The following is a 21,308-nucleotide window of genomic DNA, read 5'->3' as shown; positions in this document are numbered from 1 at the left end:
ATGACAATATACATATTATCAGTTGTCGATAAAGTTCAAAAAGCTTAAAACAATCGTATGTCGTATATTATAAAGTTTTAATATATAACAAAGAGTTTGATTACTCTTTAATTAGTCTTAGCAGAATAAATTTCATGGAAATATAAAGGATAACTTTTGGTGACAAGAATTTTTTTATTACCGATTAAATTTAATAATATTTTATAGCTTATCCACATAGTGTACGTTAGAAGTAAATTCCCCTCGAAGACAATTTTTTATTTTACTTAAAAAATATGCTTTTGCTAAAGGAGCTTAATTCCTTCCATATAAAAAACAAAAATAATATATGTATAACTTATTATCTGCTTCAGGTTGGTTTGTTCTGAAACGGTTCATTCAGCAGTGAAATGCTATATGCAACAATTAGCAACCTAAAAACTAATATTTGTCTGCTGCTGCATGTACTACTGATCTGCTGGATATATCCAATGATAATAATAATAAAGCACTATTAATAATTGATCAAACAAATAAAAATATATGATCATTTTAATTTAAATATCTCTAATATCCATATCTCTAATATATACATTTAACTTTTTTTAAATCATTGCTAAAACTTAATTGGAAATCTAGTTTTCAAAAAACCATCTATCTATAACTATAAGGTACATAAGAAATTCTTATCAACAGTCTACTTTGATTCCCTTTTTCAAACAAAAATTATATTCCATTTAAAATCAAAAAATATCATCCTTGTTGTTCGTCCAATATAGATACATATATCACAAGATTTCAAAATAATTTTTTTTTTAATTTAATAACGCAATAAATATTTAACAGCGATTTCTTAACACCTTTTAATACCCTCAATCAAAATATAGTCATAAAATTTTAATTATCAATTTATGTATCTCAAGAAAAGAATAAATGAAATTTTAAAACAAAAAGTAAATTTATTTTTAACTTAACACTCCGACGAGCTCTGAATTCAGTCCAGTTCTTATGAATTTTTACTTTATTATATATTTTTTCTCTTTAAAGTGTGTTTGATCTACCACCAATAGCTTCATTTTATTTTTTTAATTTACAATCTGAAATCAAAAACTTTACAAATGCATCTTGTAGATCGATTTAACCAGAACTTTCAGTGGCAATTCTCAGCCAATTAAAAATATGCGGTTAGGTTGCAATTATGTCCAATACAAGGCAATCGTATCTCTCTAGGTTATACGTAATATAATATGAATTTTCCTTTTTAATAATATCAACACCTATCACATTGTCCAACCACTCCTCTTTGCAAATAATCAACGAATTCCTCATTGAAAGAGATAATTTCACCAAATAGGTGCAACATCCGGTAAAACTCCTAACTGATTTCATTGCCTAATTTACTTTATTTACAGGAATCTACTACTTAACTTCATGGGTTTCCCTATAATTAGCTTAACGATACAATAAAGATAAGAGGATGTACGATAATTTAAATCACCGTCTAATGCAGATAGAAAATAGTTATAGTTTATTCAGTCCCTGTGAGGTCTCATTTGTTTACAAAATCTTTTGAAATCAATTGTCACAATAGTTTAAAGTTTATAGTAAAAAAATGAACACAAGCGCTAGTTTTGGCAAAACTTTAACACACTTTTGTTTACGTAATATTAAATAGTTATATAATAAATGCATCCTTATGATCACCGGTAATTCTAACCTTACCTATAGTATTAATGACTAGTTTATTAGTTTTTCATTTCGGTTGCTCTTAGAATTAACATTCAAATTTTTAAGTTTAATTCCAATAACCAATTAACTTAATGTCAGCATCTTTTATGACTGTTACTTAAAATATTTAGGCAATATAATAATTTCCAAACTATACTAATTAAAAGGCTCCGTATATAATTTCATGTGATATCTCTGTTAGAAGCCAGTAAAATGCCAAAATTATAGTCATCGATGTCGTTTATCGTTTCTTTAGTCCCTAATGTCTTCTTAGCTGGATTGTAGACATTTGAATAGTTCTAATATATATTTAAAGAGAAAGGAATATTTTCGCTCCTGTATATATTCAATTAACTTTGTTAGAAACAGGCCAAAAAGCGACAAGTCAAGTCAAAAAATTCAGCATTAGTACAATCGTAGTTGATATGGTAATCTCTGCATATTATCCAAACCCCAGCATAATCCCCAGACTTGAACGTTTTCGAAATTTTGTGGTCCGTTTTAACGACAAATATCAGAAAACATCACATCCGCAACAAATCTGACTTAAAAACACTTTACAGCAAGAATGGAGTAAAATAAGTCTAGAAAAATTAGTTGACTCAATGCGGTAAAGGCTTCAGGCTGTGAATACTAATAGGGGATATCCAAGAAAGTACTAAGTACATAGAAATAGCATTTTTTAAACTGTGATACAAATTTTGCACATGTTTTTGGTTTTTGTTGTATTACTAAGGAATGTAAAAAGATTTTCGGATGGTTTGTTTTTGAAAATGGAATAAAACGATATAAACAATAAGTACCTATGTGTACTTTGTTTTTTTAATTTTGCAAAATATTTTGAAATAAATAAAACTTTTGAAAAAATTTTTGTCTGCATCAAATAAGTTGTGAGCGACTATATATTAAAAATCGTTTCTTCGGTCTCTCAATGGCTTGGAGTTCCAGACATTTCAACACAGCTAGTATGTATATGTGCATATGTTTATTGAGAAAAATATGAAGGCTATGAAAAACATAAATTCAATTATCTCTGTAATTATAATTATGTTTATAGCTTCACATATGTGTATACAATATGTAAGTAACATAACATTAAATATTAATAAACATTTAACAACTCTAATGCTTGTATGTAATAAAATAAACCTTAGTAATCTAGTAAATGTAATCCTCATCACTCTCATAAAGAAAATTACATAAATTAATGAAGATAATTAAATATTTTTAAATGTGATTAAATAATTTAAAACAACAAAAAACTTTTTAATCGCCCAAATTTACAGGAAAGTCTTTCTCTTTTATTGCAGATTGTGTATCATCATGAAATATCCGTAACGGTAAGCAAAGCAGAAGAGCAACAACAATTAAAATGAAAATTACAAAATTATGTCCAGCAAAATGATGTCATTAAATTGAAACATTATGTTAAATGAGCAAAATTACTTTATTGTTAACACACGCATAGACCCGACCTCTCGCATAAACGACAACTCACAACTCGCACACATACGAGCATAAGAATGTGTGTGAGAACTAAAAAAACAACAAACAACAAAAACAAAAAACAGAAGCGAATTTTTAATGAGCGATAATGAAAGCGCAATAATTGTTGTTTACTCTCGTCGGGGGCTGGGACTGGGGCAGAGGATGCAAATTGGGCTGAGATATGAATGAGGTGAAATGATACTGCTTGACATATTCAAAAATATCAATGATGATATTCAAGTACAATAATTGTTGTTGTTGTTTGCTCATAAATAATATTTTTGAAAGTGGTGGTCTTATTGACTGTGCATTGTATACTACACTATGAAATAGAAGAAGAAGATGAAGAATTATGGCATTTAAGAGTTTTATTTGGTTTTCTGTTTGACATATAACAGATTAATTGATTATTGTTTAATCTAGTCTCTTAGTGTTTTGTATTAAAAAGTTTTATTAATCAAGGAGAAGTTTTTGGGACTAAAGCTATACTTGTGATCGTTATGTTATTCTTTTTCACTGTTTTTAATTACTATGGTTAATTAATATGGTTTGCTTTATTTTGTATCGGAAATCAGAACGTGTCCATGAAATTATAGAAAAGATTCTTAATTACCGATGTGTGGGCAATCCCAATGTCTTCAAAGAACAAATAATCTACTACAATTACATTTGACGTGAGTACTTTCATTTCAATCAGTTTTAATCAGTTATTTATTATCATGTATGTTGGACTCCTAAAATTTTACAAGAGGACTGTTCTTGAATAAAAAATGAAAAATTTCATAGTTATTCTCTCTTTATTACTGTTTTAATCCACCTAGCTTTCTTTTCACATTCGACAAAAAAAATTTTCTTTAAAATGAAATATATTTTCTTGGCATAAAAATAAAAAAATTATATATTTTTTTAAGGGACTATCTAACTAATTTATAAAATATTGCTTGACTCTATATAATTAAAAAAGCTTTAAAATGTTATTATTTATATATATCACATAATTTATATATCATTTATATAAATCAAAATCAGTCTCACATAGTCAAAGTTTAAATAAATAATTATTACTCCACAGTGCCTAAAGTAGCGTTTAAAAGGATACATAAACCCATTGCTGTGTAAGCACAGAAGTTTTGATATATGGTCAAGTCCTTTTATTATGGGCTACAAAATATAAAATAAACAAAAATTTATATAAAAACGAAGTGTGTACTGTTGTCCTTTGTATCGCTTGATTGTTTTTATGTATAATTGCCCACACGTTGCCATTATGAATCCTGGCAAACGTGCTCATCACGCTGATAAATAGGTTGCGTGTCCTCACAATTTTTGTTATGTGGCACAACATTGACACGCCCTCTTTTATACCGATGGGTACTGTTTTGTTACTTTTCACTGGAATTGCATGTGCTTACACTTAAGTTGACCATTTCGTACCTTTTTTTTTTAATTAATTAAAATATGTCGTGATAAAGCAAAAGTTTTTATATTTGCCACATTTTCACTTTTGTTTTTTTTTTCCTATGTAAGCCACAGGACTTTTTTTAAAGGACATTATAAGTCCTACTATGAATTAAAATGTTAATAGTTTTACCATAAATGTGTTAAGCTATCAAAAAGATATAAGTATAAGAATATTATGAGATGGTAATATGGCACAGAATATGAATATTAGTCGCCTATAAATATTTTCTGAACTATTTACATGGTTTTTTTTAAATATGTGTTCAGTGTTTTAAATTGAAACTAAAGAAATATATTTTCTGAAATATTTAAATGTTTTTTTTTAAAAATATTAAATTTTAGTGTTATAAATTCAATGTCAAAAAATATATTTTTTGAAATATATATATGTTTAAAAATATTTAAATAATATATGATTTTAGTGCTATAAGTTAAATCCAAAGAAACTTAGGATAGGTATTGGATATTATATATGTTTGTATATATATATATAAAATTAATATCTGCAAAAAAACTTATTGAACAGAAACCATATATATGAAAAAATGCATATCTTAACAGAATGCGAAATGCCGACTGTCGATTTCAAGTCGAAAAACATACTTGTGGGTATATTTTTTGTGTTTAACACATTGTAAATCTGGACGACCACAAGGAATTAAACTCAAAATCTTTTCCTTTTCCGGACACTCCAACATTTTTTCATATAAGACAGACCTAACTTGTTTGGATTATAATATAGCTTATAAATATTTTATCAGGTAAATCTTAACGCTACATCCTGAAAGAGGACGATTGTTTCTAATCGAAGGTTTTATGCCGAATTAAAATCATGTTATTTGATAACGGTAAGAAAGTGACAAAGAAATAGTTCATTAAATGTTATTTGATAACGGTAAGAAAGTGACAAAGAAATATTTCATTAAATGTTATTTATTTAAAAATTCATCTAAAATAATTAATCAACCCCGTGCTTATTCAGTACATTAAAACTGATTATACATAAATAAATCTTAAATAAATAATTAATGTTAATATCTTAATTGAAATAATATTTTTTTATACATTTTGTTTTTTTATACTAAATTAAATTAAATTCCAAATTAAGTACATTTTAGTAACTTAATTAAAATCTAATTTTTTTTATTATTACTCTTATTTTTTAAACTCCATATAATATCATTTTTAATTTTCAACGATATTTCTAGTTAATCCCTTAAAAATCCCCTTAAGCGTATTCAACTTTAATACCAGGTATAAACCAGAAATAATATTTTGTAACACAGAAAATGAAAAATTAACTTTTATTGAAAACATTAAAAAATCAGTCATCATAAATCCTTTTCCTCGGCAGGATGGCGTGCTAAACCTACTCCAATTAGCGTGCAAGAAATGTGAAATAATTTGTTTTAATTTATTTGAAAGGTTGGGCACCCGGGCATGTGTTCAGCATTCATAAATTTAAAACAATAATATTTACGCTGAGGTAGGTAAGAAACTTGACACGCAAAAGCCTTTAGCAATTACAAAAAAATTAAAAATATTAAAAAAAATTATTATTTTATAATTAAGTAATAGTTTAAAGCTTAATTTGCTGAAAAAATTTTTAATAACGTTAAACTTATTAATATTAATTAAAACATTTAACATAAATAAACGATTTTTAATTTGGGTTGAATTTAATTATTAATTTGAAACATATATTTTTTTTATATGTTATTAAAATTCATTAATAAATTGAGTTTCATTTATAAAGAATTAATCAGTGTTGAAGTTTGGAGGAAATTACATCTGTGATTTCTCACATCATTGTACATATTAAACGAAAATAAATTGATATGAGAGTAGAACTGTCTATAATTGTATTATTGTCTATTATTGTATTATTGTTATAGTATACGTATGACTTTTTTGATTTCAATGTCAAGAAATAAGCTTTTTAATACTCATATAATTTTAGTTTAAACTTAGTTTAAATAACCATTAAACTATTTAACACAATTTACTAAATTTAAATTAAACTTAGTTGGAACAATCTATTCCGAAATTAGGCAATGAAACTAAAGAAATTAGGCGCGACCTAAAGCCCGACAAAATTTAAGCATGTTATTCATTAACTGTGAAATTCTTATTACCAGCAAAAATTATATTCAATAATTCCATTGTTTTTCTAAACCTTGTTTTAATCCAGCATAGTTGTTTTGATACGTTTAGCTATTTGTCTTAAGCTGCAAGTCGGATTTAATTACATTTAAGCCTTAAGTTTCAAAATTTTGGGAGGAAATTTCATTGTTGCAGGAGAGTACAATGCAAAACACACTTTTTGGGGCTCTCAGTTCTGCAATCCTAAAGACCAAAAATATTTCAACGTAATAACAAACAAGGGCAACAAACTAGATGTCGCATCACTCGAGCATCCTACGTATTGACCATCAGACAACAACAAAATCCCAGATCCTATTGATTTCGCTGTAACAAAGGGAATTCGTCGTGGCTCTATTTCGGTGCACACAAGTTATGAATTATCATCGAATCACTCTCCAATCTTCCTGATAGTTCATGAAGAACTCAAAACACCAATTCGCTGAAATTTAAGAAATACATAAATACTCATATTTATACCAATTACAAAATTTAAATTAAATATCAGGTAGATGATGCCGTACAAGTATTCAACTTGATTCTCTTCTCAGCTGCCAAAATTTCTTCACCAAAAAATTCGCCTTCTCTGGTAAGAGAGCAGCATTTTAGCAACAGTAAAATCGAAAGACTCCTAGCGGAAAATATAAAGCTGCATCGATGGCAATGGCAACAAAATAGATCCCCATAAGCCAAATCTAAATTAAAAGTAGCCGTAAATCGACTAAAAAGCGCTTTTGCAGGAGGCAAAGAACACAAGCAGTACGAACATATTAAAAAGCTGTCCCCAAACACGGCTAACAAAGGATCACTCTGGAGAGCTCATCAAACTATAAAAACACCTGTTTAAGCAGTGCCTCCTTTAAGAAACTCCAGCGGTGAATGGGCTCGCAGTGAAGAAGAAAAAGCTAATGTATTTGCTAAACATCGGAGTCAAATTTTACCATCAAAGAAAAGCTTGTCTGCAAAAAAGCACCTGAATACTATTCTATAACCCCAATTATATTAAAAAATCTGTCCCTCGTAGCAATATCATTCATTACAAAGATTTTTAACGCCATAATAAAATTTAGACATATCCCGACCGAATGGAAAAAGGATTAGTTATAATGTTTCAAAAGTCCGGAAAAGATACAACACTAGCCGCATCATATAAACCTATAAGCTTGTCAATATGATGCGTCTGTTTGTCAAAATTGTTTGCGAAAGTGTTCCTAGCAAAACTTATGCCATTTCTCCAAGAACGAGACTTGATACCAAGCCATCAATTTTGATTTCGTCAAAAACATGGTACTATCGAACAAGTGAACTGAATAACTAACGAAATAAGAACCGCTTTTGAAAATCGAGAATATTGCTTTGGTGTCTTTTTAGATGTTGCACAAGCGTTCGACAAAGTATGGCATGTGGGCCTGATACACAAAATACGACAAATACTCCCGCAAAACTCACACGCAGTACTTCAATCATACTTGATAGACAGATCTTTTAATGTAAACAAAAATTTATTTATATAGAGGTGTTGAAGGGCGCTTTATCGCTCAAATCTTACTCCCCTGATTACTGGAATTAAATTTGCACATTGCTGTGAAAATCTTCCCCATTCATTCCTTAGAGGTGGTCTTAGTGCGTTCAAGTCTCACACTGTGGCTTTCGATGCTTTCCACCTACTGCAAAAAAAAAGAAAAACGAAATATAGATACGATGTTGCCACAAGTTTAAATGTTATAGCAATATAAAGTTGGTTTAATTTCAACTGAGCCACCTACAATATTGTATAATTTATCTCTTAGTATTTCTAAATAAAATCTATAAATAAACTGTCAAAAGATTTCATTATGTACAATCTAAATGGGTTTGCTAAAGAAATCGTTTAATTGCAATAATTATCATTATTTACATATTTATTTACATTTATTAACAGTACAAATTTTAATTGCAGTAATTTAAATAAGTGATTATTTTCGACATGTCTGGAAGCAGGACCAATAAAATGAAAATTAATATTTTTGCTGTCCATAAAATTTAAAGTGTGTCTATGAAAGAGAATTGCCTGCAAATAAGCCGTCGGGTCAAAAAAATATCCTTAATATACTGAAGATGTAAATGCCAGACGTACTAATAAACATAAAAATAAAATTAACATTTAATGAACATAAAAGCCTATTTTATGATATTTACAAAGCAGTTTCACCAAAACAGAGCAAAGTTTCTATCAAATTCAAGTACAGCAACGAGTCGCACAGACGCATACCGAACCAAATCGACCTTATCATGGTTTAGACACAAGGCCACATTTGAATTGGCTTTTATGTAAATAACTGAAACAATTGGCACACACTGTAAAAAAGAGCAAGTCTACATGGCTGCCATATTACTCCTGTGCTAATGTCGGTATATGATCCACCAGTTTTTCCTTCCCTTTTGCCTTACCAAACAGCTTTCAACAATCTTTAAAATGTTAACTTATTTTCTTATTAACATTTATTAGTTTTTTTCTTTTTTTGTGCTATTTTGCATTCCAGTTATAAAAATAAAATTGGCTAAAAGCAATTGACCATCACATTTTTCAAAACCTAATCTAGAACGTCAGCTGCATCGAGACTACCGCAAAGGAAGACAATGAAAATTACAAGAGAAAAAAACGACCGAAGTGAAGACAAAAGTACCAAATCCAAACAAAGTCAAGCGAACCTAAACAAAGCCTTCAACATGAAGTAGAATTTATGCTATAAGTCCATTTTGATTAAATTATAGAGCAATCGAATGCCTTTATGCAGTATCGACATCAACATGGTTAATGCAAGGTGAAATAACTAGCGCCCTTCACTCGTTTAACACAACTATCGAGATGCTTAGCCGCACCTTACAGATGTGATGCCAACATTGATGTGCTTCTGCTCAGTTGCCTGTGCTTCCACATCATCAATATTTATTTATTTTACATCTCATCACTTTGTCCATATTATTGTACCTACGCAGAGCAAGCCAAACGCTTGGCGCATTGTTCGTCCTTTTGCGTCACTTATGGGCTTTGATCTTCGATGTTGGTTGCTATTATTGTTGCTCCCGCTTCGTTTATTGATTGCTGGGCAGCGATTCTAGGAATTCTGTTTTCACTTGACGATTACACAGTTTTTGCAAGTGCTAAATATGATAAAAGGAAAATAATGTTTTCTTGTAAAAAATCATGTCCTACAAATAGATTTTACCTTTTATTTTCTGCCACTCTTGTGTTTCTTCCCACCCATTTGTAACTAATTTTAGATACTGTACTTTGTAATATCTACGAGCATGTTTAGGTCTGCGTGTATGCGATTTGTAAATGAAGGTAATTTGTGGTACATCAAGCACTATTTTTTAAACTGAGTGCTTGGATGCTTTACGGCTGACAGCATTTAAATAGCTTTTAAGTCTTTTAAATATTCAAATGACTTCATTAAAACACTATTATTAATAACCAATTAAGGATTGTTTGAAGTAATTGTTTTGTTTTTCTTGTTTTTAATTACCAACCTAAAAAAAATTGTAATTAATAAGTTAACAAACATCATATAAATATTAAAGAGATGTACACGCCAGACATAAAAATTAATTTAATATTTAATGTACATAAAAGACTATTTCATAATTTTTAGACTTCAATTTTACCAAAACAGAGTTAATTATATATTCTTCCGATTGATATATTTTGAGTCTCACCTATGCTGTTAAGCCCTCAACTTTTTAGCGGATGCTCCGGGAGCAGGTTTGAGTTGAATTGTTTACGTTCTATAATTTTAACTTAGTGAAATCACCCTGTTGTCCGACAATTAACTTTCTCGAGATCACCTATTTAGCATTCATCAAGATTTATGTCGTCATTTTGTCTATTGACTACATTTGTCCGCTTGTGTGTTTTTATATGTTATCTTTACATTGCAGAAGCAGTTCCTATTGGGAATGCCCTCCCTGATGATATATGAGCTGTGATAACGTTTTGTATTCCTCTTCGAAATGTCTTAAGCGCTGCCTTAGTTGCTGCACTTTATTTGAAATAATTTGTACACATTTCATATATAAGGCTGTTAGGAGATGATACACTAGTAGACCTTATCTCCTGTATTAAGCAATGACATATATTGATTGTTTTTAATTTATACATTTCAGTTAGTATTTTCTGAATTAATTATTATAATTAATTAATTATTATTTGACTATTTCAGAATTAGTGAGAATAAAAAAATTATATTAGATTTAACTCATTCTCTGAGTATCTCAAAATTAATGAAAATAACAAACTTACTTAACATTTACCAATTCATGAGTATTTCATAATTAGTAAGAATAAAAAAATTAAATTTAAAAAACTAAATTAAAAAAATTATTAAATTATTAACTTATTACTTAACTATTTCAGAATTAGTATTGCGAAGGGACCGTCACGACGGGTGTATTGTACCCTTTCATATTAGTGAGTTAAAATAATTTAATGAGGATTATTGAGTCATTATTTGTCTGTTTTAAAATTAGGAAGACTATATCTTGTATATCTTATTTTTATTAGTTAATAAAATCAAGTAATAATATATCTGGCAATATATAATAATTATTATATAAAATTTAAATTGCTTTTGTTGGGACAAATTATTCATATTAATTAATTTATTTTTTTTCTCATTCATATATTTATCAAAAACAATAAATTCTATGCTCTACAAAGGGAAATAAAATTTAATATAATTTATTATTATTAATTCAAATAATTTATATTTAAATTAAGTTATAAACATAAACGTAAACAAATGAATTTAAATCAATTCGCTGGAATAATTTAATAAAATTAAACATCAATTCCTATCAATAACAAAATTTACTCAAAGAAATTAAATTGTCATTTAAAAATTTGCATAAAAAGTTAATAATTTTAAACGAAATTAAAAAACAAAAAAGTTGTTGACAAAAACTTGAGCAAAATGAGGCGAACAAATGAAGGCAATATTCCAGAAATGATTTAAGAGAAATTTATGCAAATGAGACGAAGTAGAGAAGAAGGTGCGGACAGTATGAAGAAGCAGCTGACAGCTTTATAAAAAGTTATTAAAATAACAGAGATAGTAAGTAACAGAAATTATAAACAACAGAAATTGTAAATAACAGGAATGTATTGTAAAAAACTGTAAGCTGTAATGAATGTTAAGATTTTCTGTACTGATTAATTGTGTAATTATGGGCTTAAGGGAGTGATGCTGTTAACTGATGTGATGGAACAAAATGTTCAAAATAATCTGTATGAGTTCAAAGCCTCTCCTCGTCAATGACAATAACAGTAGAAGTCTAAAAACCGCTAAAATAATTCTAACAATCAATTTTGAAAATTAAAGCAAAAAATCAGGAACAAATTGCCAAACAATTGCAGTGAATAAGTTAATCGAAATTTCATTTATGACAGCCAGCGATTTAAGCAGAATGAATGATCATCTGTCAAAGTGACAGGTTAGGCAAAGGAAGCCGTGCGAGTCGTCGGCATATCAGTGACTTACGGTCACTGGCACAGAAAGCTGAACAAGTACCAACGAAAAAGAAAAAAATTAATGAAACGTTTATAATTACATTTTTTGCTACAATTTATGAAGTTTCAGATTTTGCATTTCAGCTTGGGTTTGTGCTTTTGGCGGGCGTAAAATCACTTTTCAACTACAATTACGAAACTGTAGCTACTCACAGCGGCAATAGCAGGGGCAATAGCAGCGGCGGGTTCAAAATCAATTATAACAAATTGATTGGCGTTACGGGCAGGCGTTCTTATTCTTGTTTTGGAGTTTTGGAGCAGTCAATGAAACGTTTTATTGGCATGGCTTAAGTCAGTGCGGGCTGTGGTTTCAGTTTACTTTTGATAGTCGTAATTATGCGTGTTTATCATCATTTCAGAAGAAGGCCGTCGCTTTGGTCACAATTTGTTATTCCAATGTTGTGTTCTTAACCAATTTTGGCTGTGATCAGTTTCTAAATTATTTTTTAATTTGTTTTTTTTTATTTATTTATTTTTTTTTTTTTGAAATTTGCACAACTTTCTATTGTGCTCATAAAAATGCGTTTAAAGTGCTGCGGTGAAAGTTCTTGAGGGTGTTGTTTTTCATATATTTCAGAATCTTTCTTTTGAAGACTTTTGTTTTTTTTTTTATTTCAATATTGTCTCATGTTTGTGAAGTGCTCTCGGCCAAAATATTATGTTAATGCCAAATTGATTTTTGTAGTACTTTTTTCTTTGTATGACAGTGTGTCTTTTGAGATATTTTGGTAGCAGTTTTGTCAACATTTAACTGGAATTTCATATGTGTCAGTTCGTGGTCTTTCTTGAACTTTTGAGATAACAGCAATGCAATTTATTTGGACACTTATAAAATTCTGATTAAATCTTACACTTAAATCTACTTAACTGGAATTTTCCTTATTTATGCATATTTACATTTGGTTGTTAATTATTTGGCTAAAAATATTATTTTCCCAACAGTCGGTAGTCACGTGATGAGTCATTTATTGAGCTCAATAATTAGGAGAAATTATTACAAATTATTTACTTTAAAGACAAGGAAATATAAATATATTTTTAAATTCCTTAACAACACAAAAATCCCCATTTTACAATATTTTATTTAAAATGAAAAAAAAAAAACAAATATTTCGAAGCATTTAAAATATTATATTTAAACAAACTTTTACTTAAGCAATTTTTAAGCCCAACAGCACATTTATTCGTCATTTATTGATTAATTTTGTTAGTATCTTCAAATTCTTATATTTTTTTTTTGTCTTGCTTTACAGTTTAGTATACATATTTGAGCTAATAAGAAATTTTAATATGTGTAATATATGTAATGTATTTTCCAGTAAGAAACAAGAAATAGTTGTAGATATTCTATAATATATAGACTAAGATTTCGAAGTTTTATAAAAGTTTAAATGATTCACCAATATTTACTAAAGTATTGGATATTTTTGGTTATAACCAGAATGCGTGTTCTGCAGAGAGTCATCAGTATAAGTCATTTTATATTTTTACTACTACATTTTGTAGTCTATTATATTATTTCATAATAATTGTTAACAATACTTACAAAATTCCCTTCCTTAAAGTCGGAAAGTGTTTACTTTCTTACATTCTTGTTTTCTTTCTACTTCACCTACTTACTGTCTGTTAACTTGGCTGTATTGCTTCCTGATATTCTTTCTCCTAAATATATTAAAATTGTAATAATTTGCTCCTAAAAAGCACAAATATTAAAATGTATGACTATTTTGTAACACTGTTTTGACTAACGTGACGAGGTACACTAATCCTCGTCACCGTGACAAATCTTAAATCAACATTTTGTTGTTTCTCTTAATTCCAATTTTTTAATTTTATTGATAGCAACAACAATTTTAATTTTGGCGTGCTTATGACTTTCTGCATAACATGGCGCTAATTAATCTGGGTAACAAAAAACTATGTCTTTTAAAAGCTGAATTGCACAATAAAATTTAAGTAGGTTGAGCTGGTTTAATCTGGCAAGCCATAAAAATTGAACAATAAGTTAATTAATGATATAATCTGACCCAGCGTAGCTTAACATCTCTGAGTAAATGAAACTAGATATAGGGTAGCGAAATGCCTTTGATAGAAGTAAAATGTATTATCTTAATTAGACTACATAGACAAAAAAAAAGAAAACAGCGCTAATGAACGAGATGTAAAATAATTAAAAACCAAGGTATGTAAGTGTAAAACTTCAACCTATAAAACTAAGCCGGATCTCCGACTGTTTGTTCTCTCGGTATCACCGATTTGGTATATTTTTAAGAAGCTGTCCAGAGCATGAAGCTCAAATGTCTATATTTTGTTGTCATTTAGTCTATTGGCTACATTTTTTATATGTCATATGTTAATATATATTATATGTTTTTTATATGCTATATGTTTTATATGTTTATGTCCTGAAGTCGTTTAACACAATCTATATCATAGTTATTGATAGTGATACAATTTGGAAATTTTTTATTTCAAACATTCTCATAAGCCTTTTTTAAAAAAGGAAGTCTTATTTACTGTTTACTTACATTCTGAATTATGTCTGTTTGCTTGTAGTCTTCGGAAAAATTCGAAAAACGAACAAGAGAAGACGAATCATTGTTTACCATGACACTCACACATCGGCTCAAACCACGCCTTTTTGACCGGCCAAAACGTCATTTGATGTGCATTCCTGACTTGACACCCAATGACTTCTTTTTATTCCCGCACATCAAGAAAAAAATGTGTGGCCAACGATTTTCGTCACCAGAAGATGCTGTTGAAGCGTTCAAAAACCATGTTTTGGAGTTGTGTCAATCGGAGTGGAAAAAGTGCTTCGACAATTGGTTTGAGCGCATGCAAAAGTGTATAAATCAGGCTGGAGAATACTTTGAAAAACAATAAAACAATTTTTGATGATAAATATTCGCATTTTCATTATTAGGCCATAAATATATATGCAGCCCTCGTAAACGCATACATTACAATAATACTTTTTTTGGGATAATGAGTGTACTTTAGAATTTTTATCTTTCAGTGTTTATTAATAAAATTAATAGTTAGGCAAATAGTTCATTCACATAATCATACATATATATATGTATATAACAACCTTTAGAGACACTTTACCGTTACTACTTAACTATTGTTTTTTTAACTATTATTGTTAAGCATATAATTAGAGTATTTTCTAAAAACTTCAATTAAAATCCATCAAAATATATCAAAATGCTAAGAAGAATGCTAAGCATAAATTGTTTTTAAATAAGAAGAAAATACTGAAATATTTTTATGCGTGCTTAACAGATTATCGTAATTGGCAGTGTTGACAATTTTTAACGCCTCCACACGATGTCGTCACTCGACTTTTATTATTATAATAAAATATCGTCTATATGCGATTTGATATCTAACAAATAAACGTTATGCTAATATTTTGAAACAATTTATTATTTTAGCATTTGTGCACATCTGAGAATTTGTGCCTCAATCCAAGTCGAGGCGAATCGAGCTGAGCTGAGTTAAGTTTACTTTAGCGTTAGCATTACTTCTACTGCTACTGTTTTCCTGAAGTTAACTTACTTTTCGTATTTTTTTTCTTTTTGTTTTTATTAAATCAACTTGAATATCTTTTTTACTTAATTCACATGCAAATCACGTGCGCACGTAAGCAACAATATTCAACAGCAACAACAACAATAATAACAGCAACAACTGACACTACAACAATAAGAATAATGCCAGTTGCCTGATGGCGCCGCCATTCAAAAAATGCCTCACAGTCTGTTCGTCAGTAGCACAGCTTAGATACACCTGCTCCGCAGATAAAAAAATAAGATGCAAAATGTACAGATACAAATTTTTGGCATACTTATAGTTTGGTTGAAATTTAATTTATTTTTTGGCCTTATTATTTGTTTTTTTTTTGTTATTTTTTTGTTTGTTTAGAGAATTATTTTAAGACCATTTCTACAATTGGTTTGCTACTACTACTAAATAAATTTAAAATTATAATAATATTGTTCAATTTTAATAAAATTTTTTTTAATTTTAATAAAATCTCTGAATTGTATCTGTACTTTTGCATTTATTAAAATTGCGCCCAACGGCTTTCAAACGCAATCTGATGCACGTTCATCGCAGATACTTCCATCAAAAATTGTTATTGCAATGATTTGGAATATAAACAAGGCACCTAATTTGTGAGCATTGAGTGAAGTGTGTTAAGGGCGAAGCGATTGGAACTGAAATCTTTTTGATTGTTTTAACTGCTAATTTACATAATTTAAATATGCACGATGTTTATTTTTAAACAATCAATAATATAATTAATTAAAAGCTTCATACATTCGTACTTATGTAAATGTAAATAGCCGTAATAATAAAAATATTTATTATTACGGTTTTGCAATAGCACAATTTATTACTCTTAACCTTAGTGTCAACATCCGATAATTTATATATATACATCCATGCAAACATGCAAATATACACTGGGGGTGTGTTCATAGAGAAACCCCTAACATTATGAAACAATTAAAATAAAAAACATATTTTTAGGTGTACGCACCCGAATGTGTTGGGTGTTGATACAAAGAAATAACTCCAAGACACCTGGGTATGTACATATACCTAGAATACTGAAAAGGAATAAATAGAACAATGTCATTAATTATTTAGAAGTTAAAATTAATCAATATCCTGATTTTAGAGAGCATATGAAATCACTTAAGGACAAAGTCATTCGCATCGGCACAGTAATACCAAAATTAATGCTAAACAATGATAGTTGAAGATACGCAGGCATAAGACTTCTTTTATCAGTGCCACCATGGGTTGTTATGTATGGAGCACGAATGTGATATAACATAACCTACCTCGAATTATATATGAACAAGCTCATTTGTAGCGGCACTAGCCTTTTTAAAGTTATACTGTGGCTTTCACAAAAGATCCAAAACAGCAATAAACGTAATTGCATCCCCATAGAGCTGCAACGAAAGAGACGACTGCTGTGCGAAATCTTAGAAAGCAAGAGTGCGTCAGCCGACGCAGGCTTCAAATATAGGTATTAGTGGAAACAATGTTTGTCCCATCAAATAAACCTTGGACTAGCACCAAAAATTAAGAACCTAACTATCATGTACCACAGTTTCTTTGTGGACATGGTAGCTTTCGTGATTATCGATTGCAGTACAAGCACACTAATGCCCCTAATTCTTTTTATTATGACAGAGCGATACAAAACGTTGTTTATGTACCACCTATATGAAGACGAGCTATATGAACTTGAAAAGCATTAAAAATATTGGAGCATTTATATTGAAGTCAACCAACACATATAGTCCTTTAAAGACGGCAGAGTAGAAAAAAATCACATTATCATACAACAATTGCGAAACGATGCACAAGATCACCCAATAAAAAAATGATAGCTCCCAAAGAACAGCAAAGAACCATAGTGGTTAAGATTTATTCCGTAGGCGTGTACTGTCACTATTTCATATACAAGAGCATATACCTGCCTACAGCGAGTGGCGGCAAACATTTTGAAATGAACATACAGCATCTTATAGAAGATTCCGTAAAAGATACTTTAGAAGATTTCTTATAAGATTCTTTTTAATGATAAGAAGAAAAAAAAACACCAAGATAGATAAGAAAAATAAATATATGTTTTATACCTGTAATTTGATCATGGATTAAGTCCAACAAGGTAGCTTTAGCTCATCATTGTAGGAACCAATAACGCTGTTATCGTTGAGATTAAGACGTACATACACTTTCTTTACCAGTTTTTGTTCAATCATTATATAGTTGATATCATATTTGAACTTATTTGCATTTCCTTTGTTTGCTCCAAAAACCATCGTGAAAGATTTCAACTCAATAATACCAATGATACGTAGTACTCAGAAAGTGAAACTGAAGCATAAACTGCTTAGAAGAGTTTAGGATTTGACACTTAAATTGCTTAGAAGGTCAGAATCGAGAAAGACAAAAGTATAGAAAAGGTATCATAGTGTTGTCCTCCTTAATACAAAGTACACATAAGCTGTTGCCACCGTGAGAAAAACGAAAAAAAGTTTGACTGACTTTAGTACCAATTACTAGTTTTAAGCTTTCAAGCCTTAGTAGAAATTGTAAAGAAATTCTATAGCCTTTCCACTGATTCTAAGTAAGAGGAATTTGGCTTTTTCTCACATATATGGTAGCATAAATGGAAATTTCTTTGATCTTTTTTAGACATTTGAAGCCACCACAGCAGTACTCAAAACTTCTTTCACAAAAACACTTTAAATTCTAAACAGTTTCATGCACTGAAAACTTTTCTGTCAAAACCTAATTAAAGACAGTGTCAGCTTTTTAAAAAAATCAAAAAATGTTTAGATTCGAAATTTTTACTAGACTGAAGATCCATATGATTTGGCTACTTCTGGGTATGCATTAATAATAAACTTAACAATAAATGCTACCATAGAATATAAATTATATATTTAGAGATGCTTACATCAACTTAGTAAACTATGCAGAATTAAAATATTTTTACATTCAAAAAAAAATATAGATTTTATTTTTTTGAATCAACAAAATTGTTCCAAAAGAAGAATACTATAAATTTTTATAATTTTTTCTTTCAAAATTTTTGGCAAGCAAAGATGTCTAAAAATTTGGGAAGTTACTTTCGGACTGTAGTACGAAATGCTTATACTACTTTAAAGTACAAAATGTGGATGAAATACCTGCGCAGAAATAGAATAACTTTTGAGGACTTGGTGGAATGCTTGAACTTTGAAACTCAATTAAATCAATCTGATTCAGTAAGTAAGATAAATTAAATACTCTCAAATAATTTAATAACACACAAAATTTTCAGCTGAATTGGAATGAAGTTGAAGATCATGTAGATAATTTCTTCAACTTCAAAATGACGCAACGCGACCGATTAGAAACTTTTCCTAGCACATATGGAAAGAAAAGTAAGCCAAAGAGCACAAAAAAGATGTCATTTGCAAATAGTAAGAATGAGTCGAAAAAACAGCCTCTTTGTATACGCAAGAAAATAAAAGGTATAAACAAACCTGATCCAATTACTCCATTTAAGATGATACTGCCAAATAGTAAATTCGAGTCTTCCAACAATACTAAACAGAGCGTTAAACCTGAAAACACGGAAAAGAAAATATTAGCAAATAGGAAGAAGAGCAAAGAAAAGAAGTCACTGACAGGTGGTAAATTTGATTCTTCCAAAATTAGTAAACGGAGCAATAAACCTAAAAGCACGGAAAAAAAATTATTAGCGAATAGAAAGAATAACAGTGAGAAGAAGTCACTGCCAAATGGAGAATTCGATTCTGCTAAAGTTAGTAAACGAAGCATTAAACCTAAAAGCACGGAAAAAAAATCCTTAGCAAACAAAAAGAAAACAAGTGACAAGAAGTCACTACCAGATGACAAATTCAATTCTCCCAAAATTACTAAACGGAGTAATAAACTTAAAAGCATTGAAAAGAAGTCCTTAGCAAACAGAAAGAAAAACGCAGAGAAGAGATCAATTTTCACGCGAAATAAAACAAAAAGTGTCAACAGATTTAAAGTTAATGATGAATTGGGAATAGTTCCTTATCATGATTCATTGAATATCATCAACAGGCATGATAAGATACGTAAATCTAAGAATAAGAAGATTAAGGCAAAATTTTTCAAAAAGAAAGGGAAAAGAAAGTTACCACTATTCGCACGTAAGAATCTGAAAGGTGTCAATAATCGCGAATTCATTACAAGACCTTCACTTGCTAAGGCCCTTAAAGAAATTGGTGAAACTACTAAGAATTTCTTTAATGCTCCCAACGAGCGAACGCTATATGAACTCAAAGATTACAAGGAATTTTTAATTAAACTGAATAAAGCTTGTAAAGCTAAAGATACTATTCAAAATCGAAAAGATAATAATATTGCTACGACACCTCGACGTGCTTATGAACGCAAAGGTCCAAAAGCGACGCCGAAGGGTAAAAAAACAGATTTTGAAGTTCAAAAATTCGAAAATCCAAAAGGGGTTAAAAAGAAAGATGACATGAAAAATTCACCACAGAAAAATAAAGAGAGGGTCTTAAAAAGAGGATTTAAGCGTCATCATTGCACTGAAGATTTCAATGCAGTCAGAGTTGATTGTCTAAGTGATAACAAATCTGAAAACCTAAGTTTGGCAAATAGCCTAAAACGTCGTCGTGTCAGCAGTACTATCAAGATACCATGGCCGCGATATGGTAAGAAACATTTTAAATCTCTTTTTGAATTTAAATACAAAAAATTTGATGTTTTATTAATACTAAATTAAGTGCCCGGTTAATTACAAACAAATTAATTTTATCCCCTTTTATAGGTATTCCTACTTTTCAGCTTGAACAACTGCTTTGAAGCACTACAATAGAATAGTAAGTATCACTAATAAAGAGATCATGTATTCATATTTAATCATAAATTAAAAAAATTCTATAATCCTTTTCTTTATTATATTTTCTAACAAAAAATTTTTGTCAACTGCATCAAAATTTTTGCAAAAATTATTCTAAATAAATAAATTAAAGGTTTTAAGATGAAGTTTTACTTATTTACTTACAGTCAAAAAATTAGTTGATCAATAAATAATCAAAGAACATATCACTAGCAAACTAACATTACCTATACTGTAACTATAATATATATCGGTGCCATAATTTACTCTTGTACAAAAGTTCCGGCCCGAAAATCTTTTATTTATTTTATTTTAGATATCTTAGATATCGAATTATCTTTAAACTTTGCAATATAAACATATACCTATAATAAAAGGTCTTTGTAGTACCTCCAGTTCTGAAACTTCAAAAATAATATTCACTGACAAGTGATTGTCTGTAGGCCTTATTAGTTAAAAAAAAAATAACATGCCTTATATAGCGTTTTAACAATGCTGTACCCTATATAATATATTATAGAA

The 21,308-nt window shown here is 29.3% G+C and overlaps 1 protein-coding gene across 1 annotated transcript; it reads left to right on the top strand.

Moving 5' to 3' along the window:
- The first annotated feature begins 18,912 nt into the window (after positions 1 to 18,912).
- On the top strand, positions 18,913 to 20,868 carry LOC119685536 (microtubule-associated protein 1B-like). Its single transcript, XM_038099841.1, has 3 exons — positions 18,913 to 19,149; positions 19,206 to 20,598; positions 20,715 to 20,868. Exons 1-3 carry the CDS (start codon positions 18,988 to 18,990, stop codon positions 20,747 to 20,749), a joined length of 1,590 nt encoding a protein of 529 aa, XP_037955769.1. The 5' UTR covers positions 18,913 to 18,987; the 3' UTR covers positions 20,750 to 20,868.
- The last annotated feature ends 440 nt before the right edge of the window (positions 20,869 to 21,308 follow it).

Source organism: Teleopsis dalmanni, chromosome 2 (genome assembly GCF_002237135.1).
Source record: "Teleopsis dalmanni isolate 2A chromosome 2, ASM223713v2, whole genome shotgun sequence".
NCBI classification, from domain to species: domain Eukaryota; kingdom Metazoa; phylum Arthropoda; class Insecta; order Diptera; family Diopsidae; genus Teleopsis; species Teleopsis dalmanni.
Note: the sequence above shows the minus strand (reverse complement) of the source record. Positions and strands in the feature narration are given on the sequence as shown.

Bases quoted from the DNA above. Each gene is read 5' to 3' on its own strand.
- LOC119685536 (XM_038099841.1), top strand. From the start codon at position 18,988: ATGTCTAAAAATTTGGGAAGTTACTTTCGGACTGTAGTACGAAATGCT. The intron at 19,150-19,205 runs GTAAGTAAGATA...CAAAATTTTCAG, and splicing joins AATTAAATCAATCTGATTCA to CTGAATTGGAATGAAGTTGA. The intron at 20,599-20,714 runs GTAAGAAACATT...CCCCTTTTATAG, and splicing joins GATACCATGGCCGCGATATG to GTATTCCTACTTTTCAGCTT.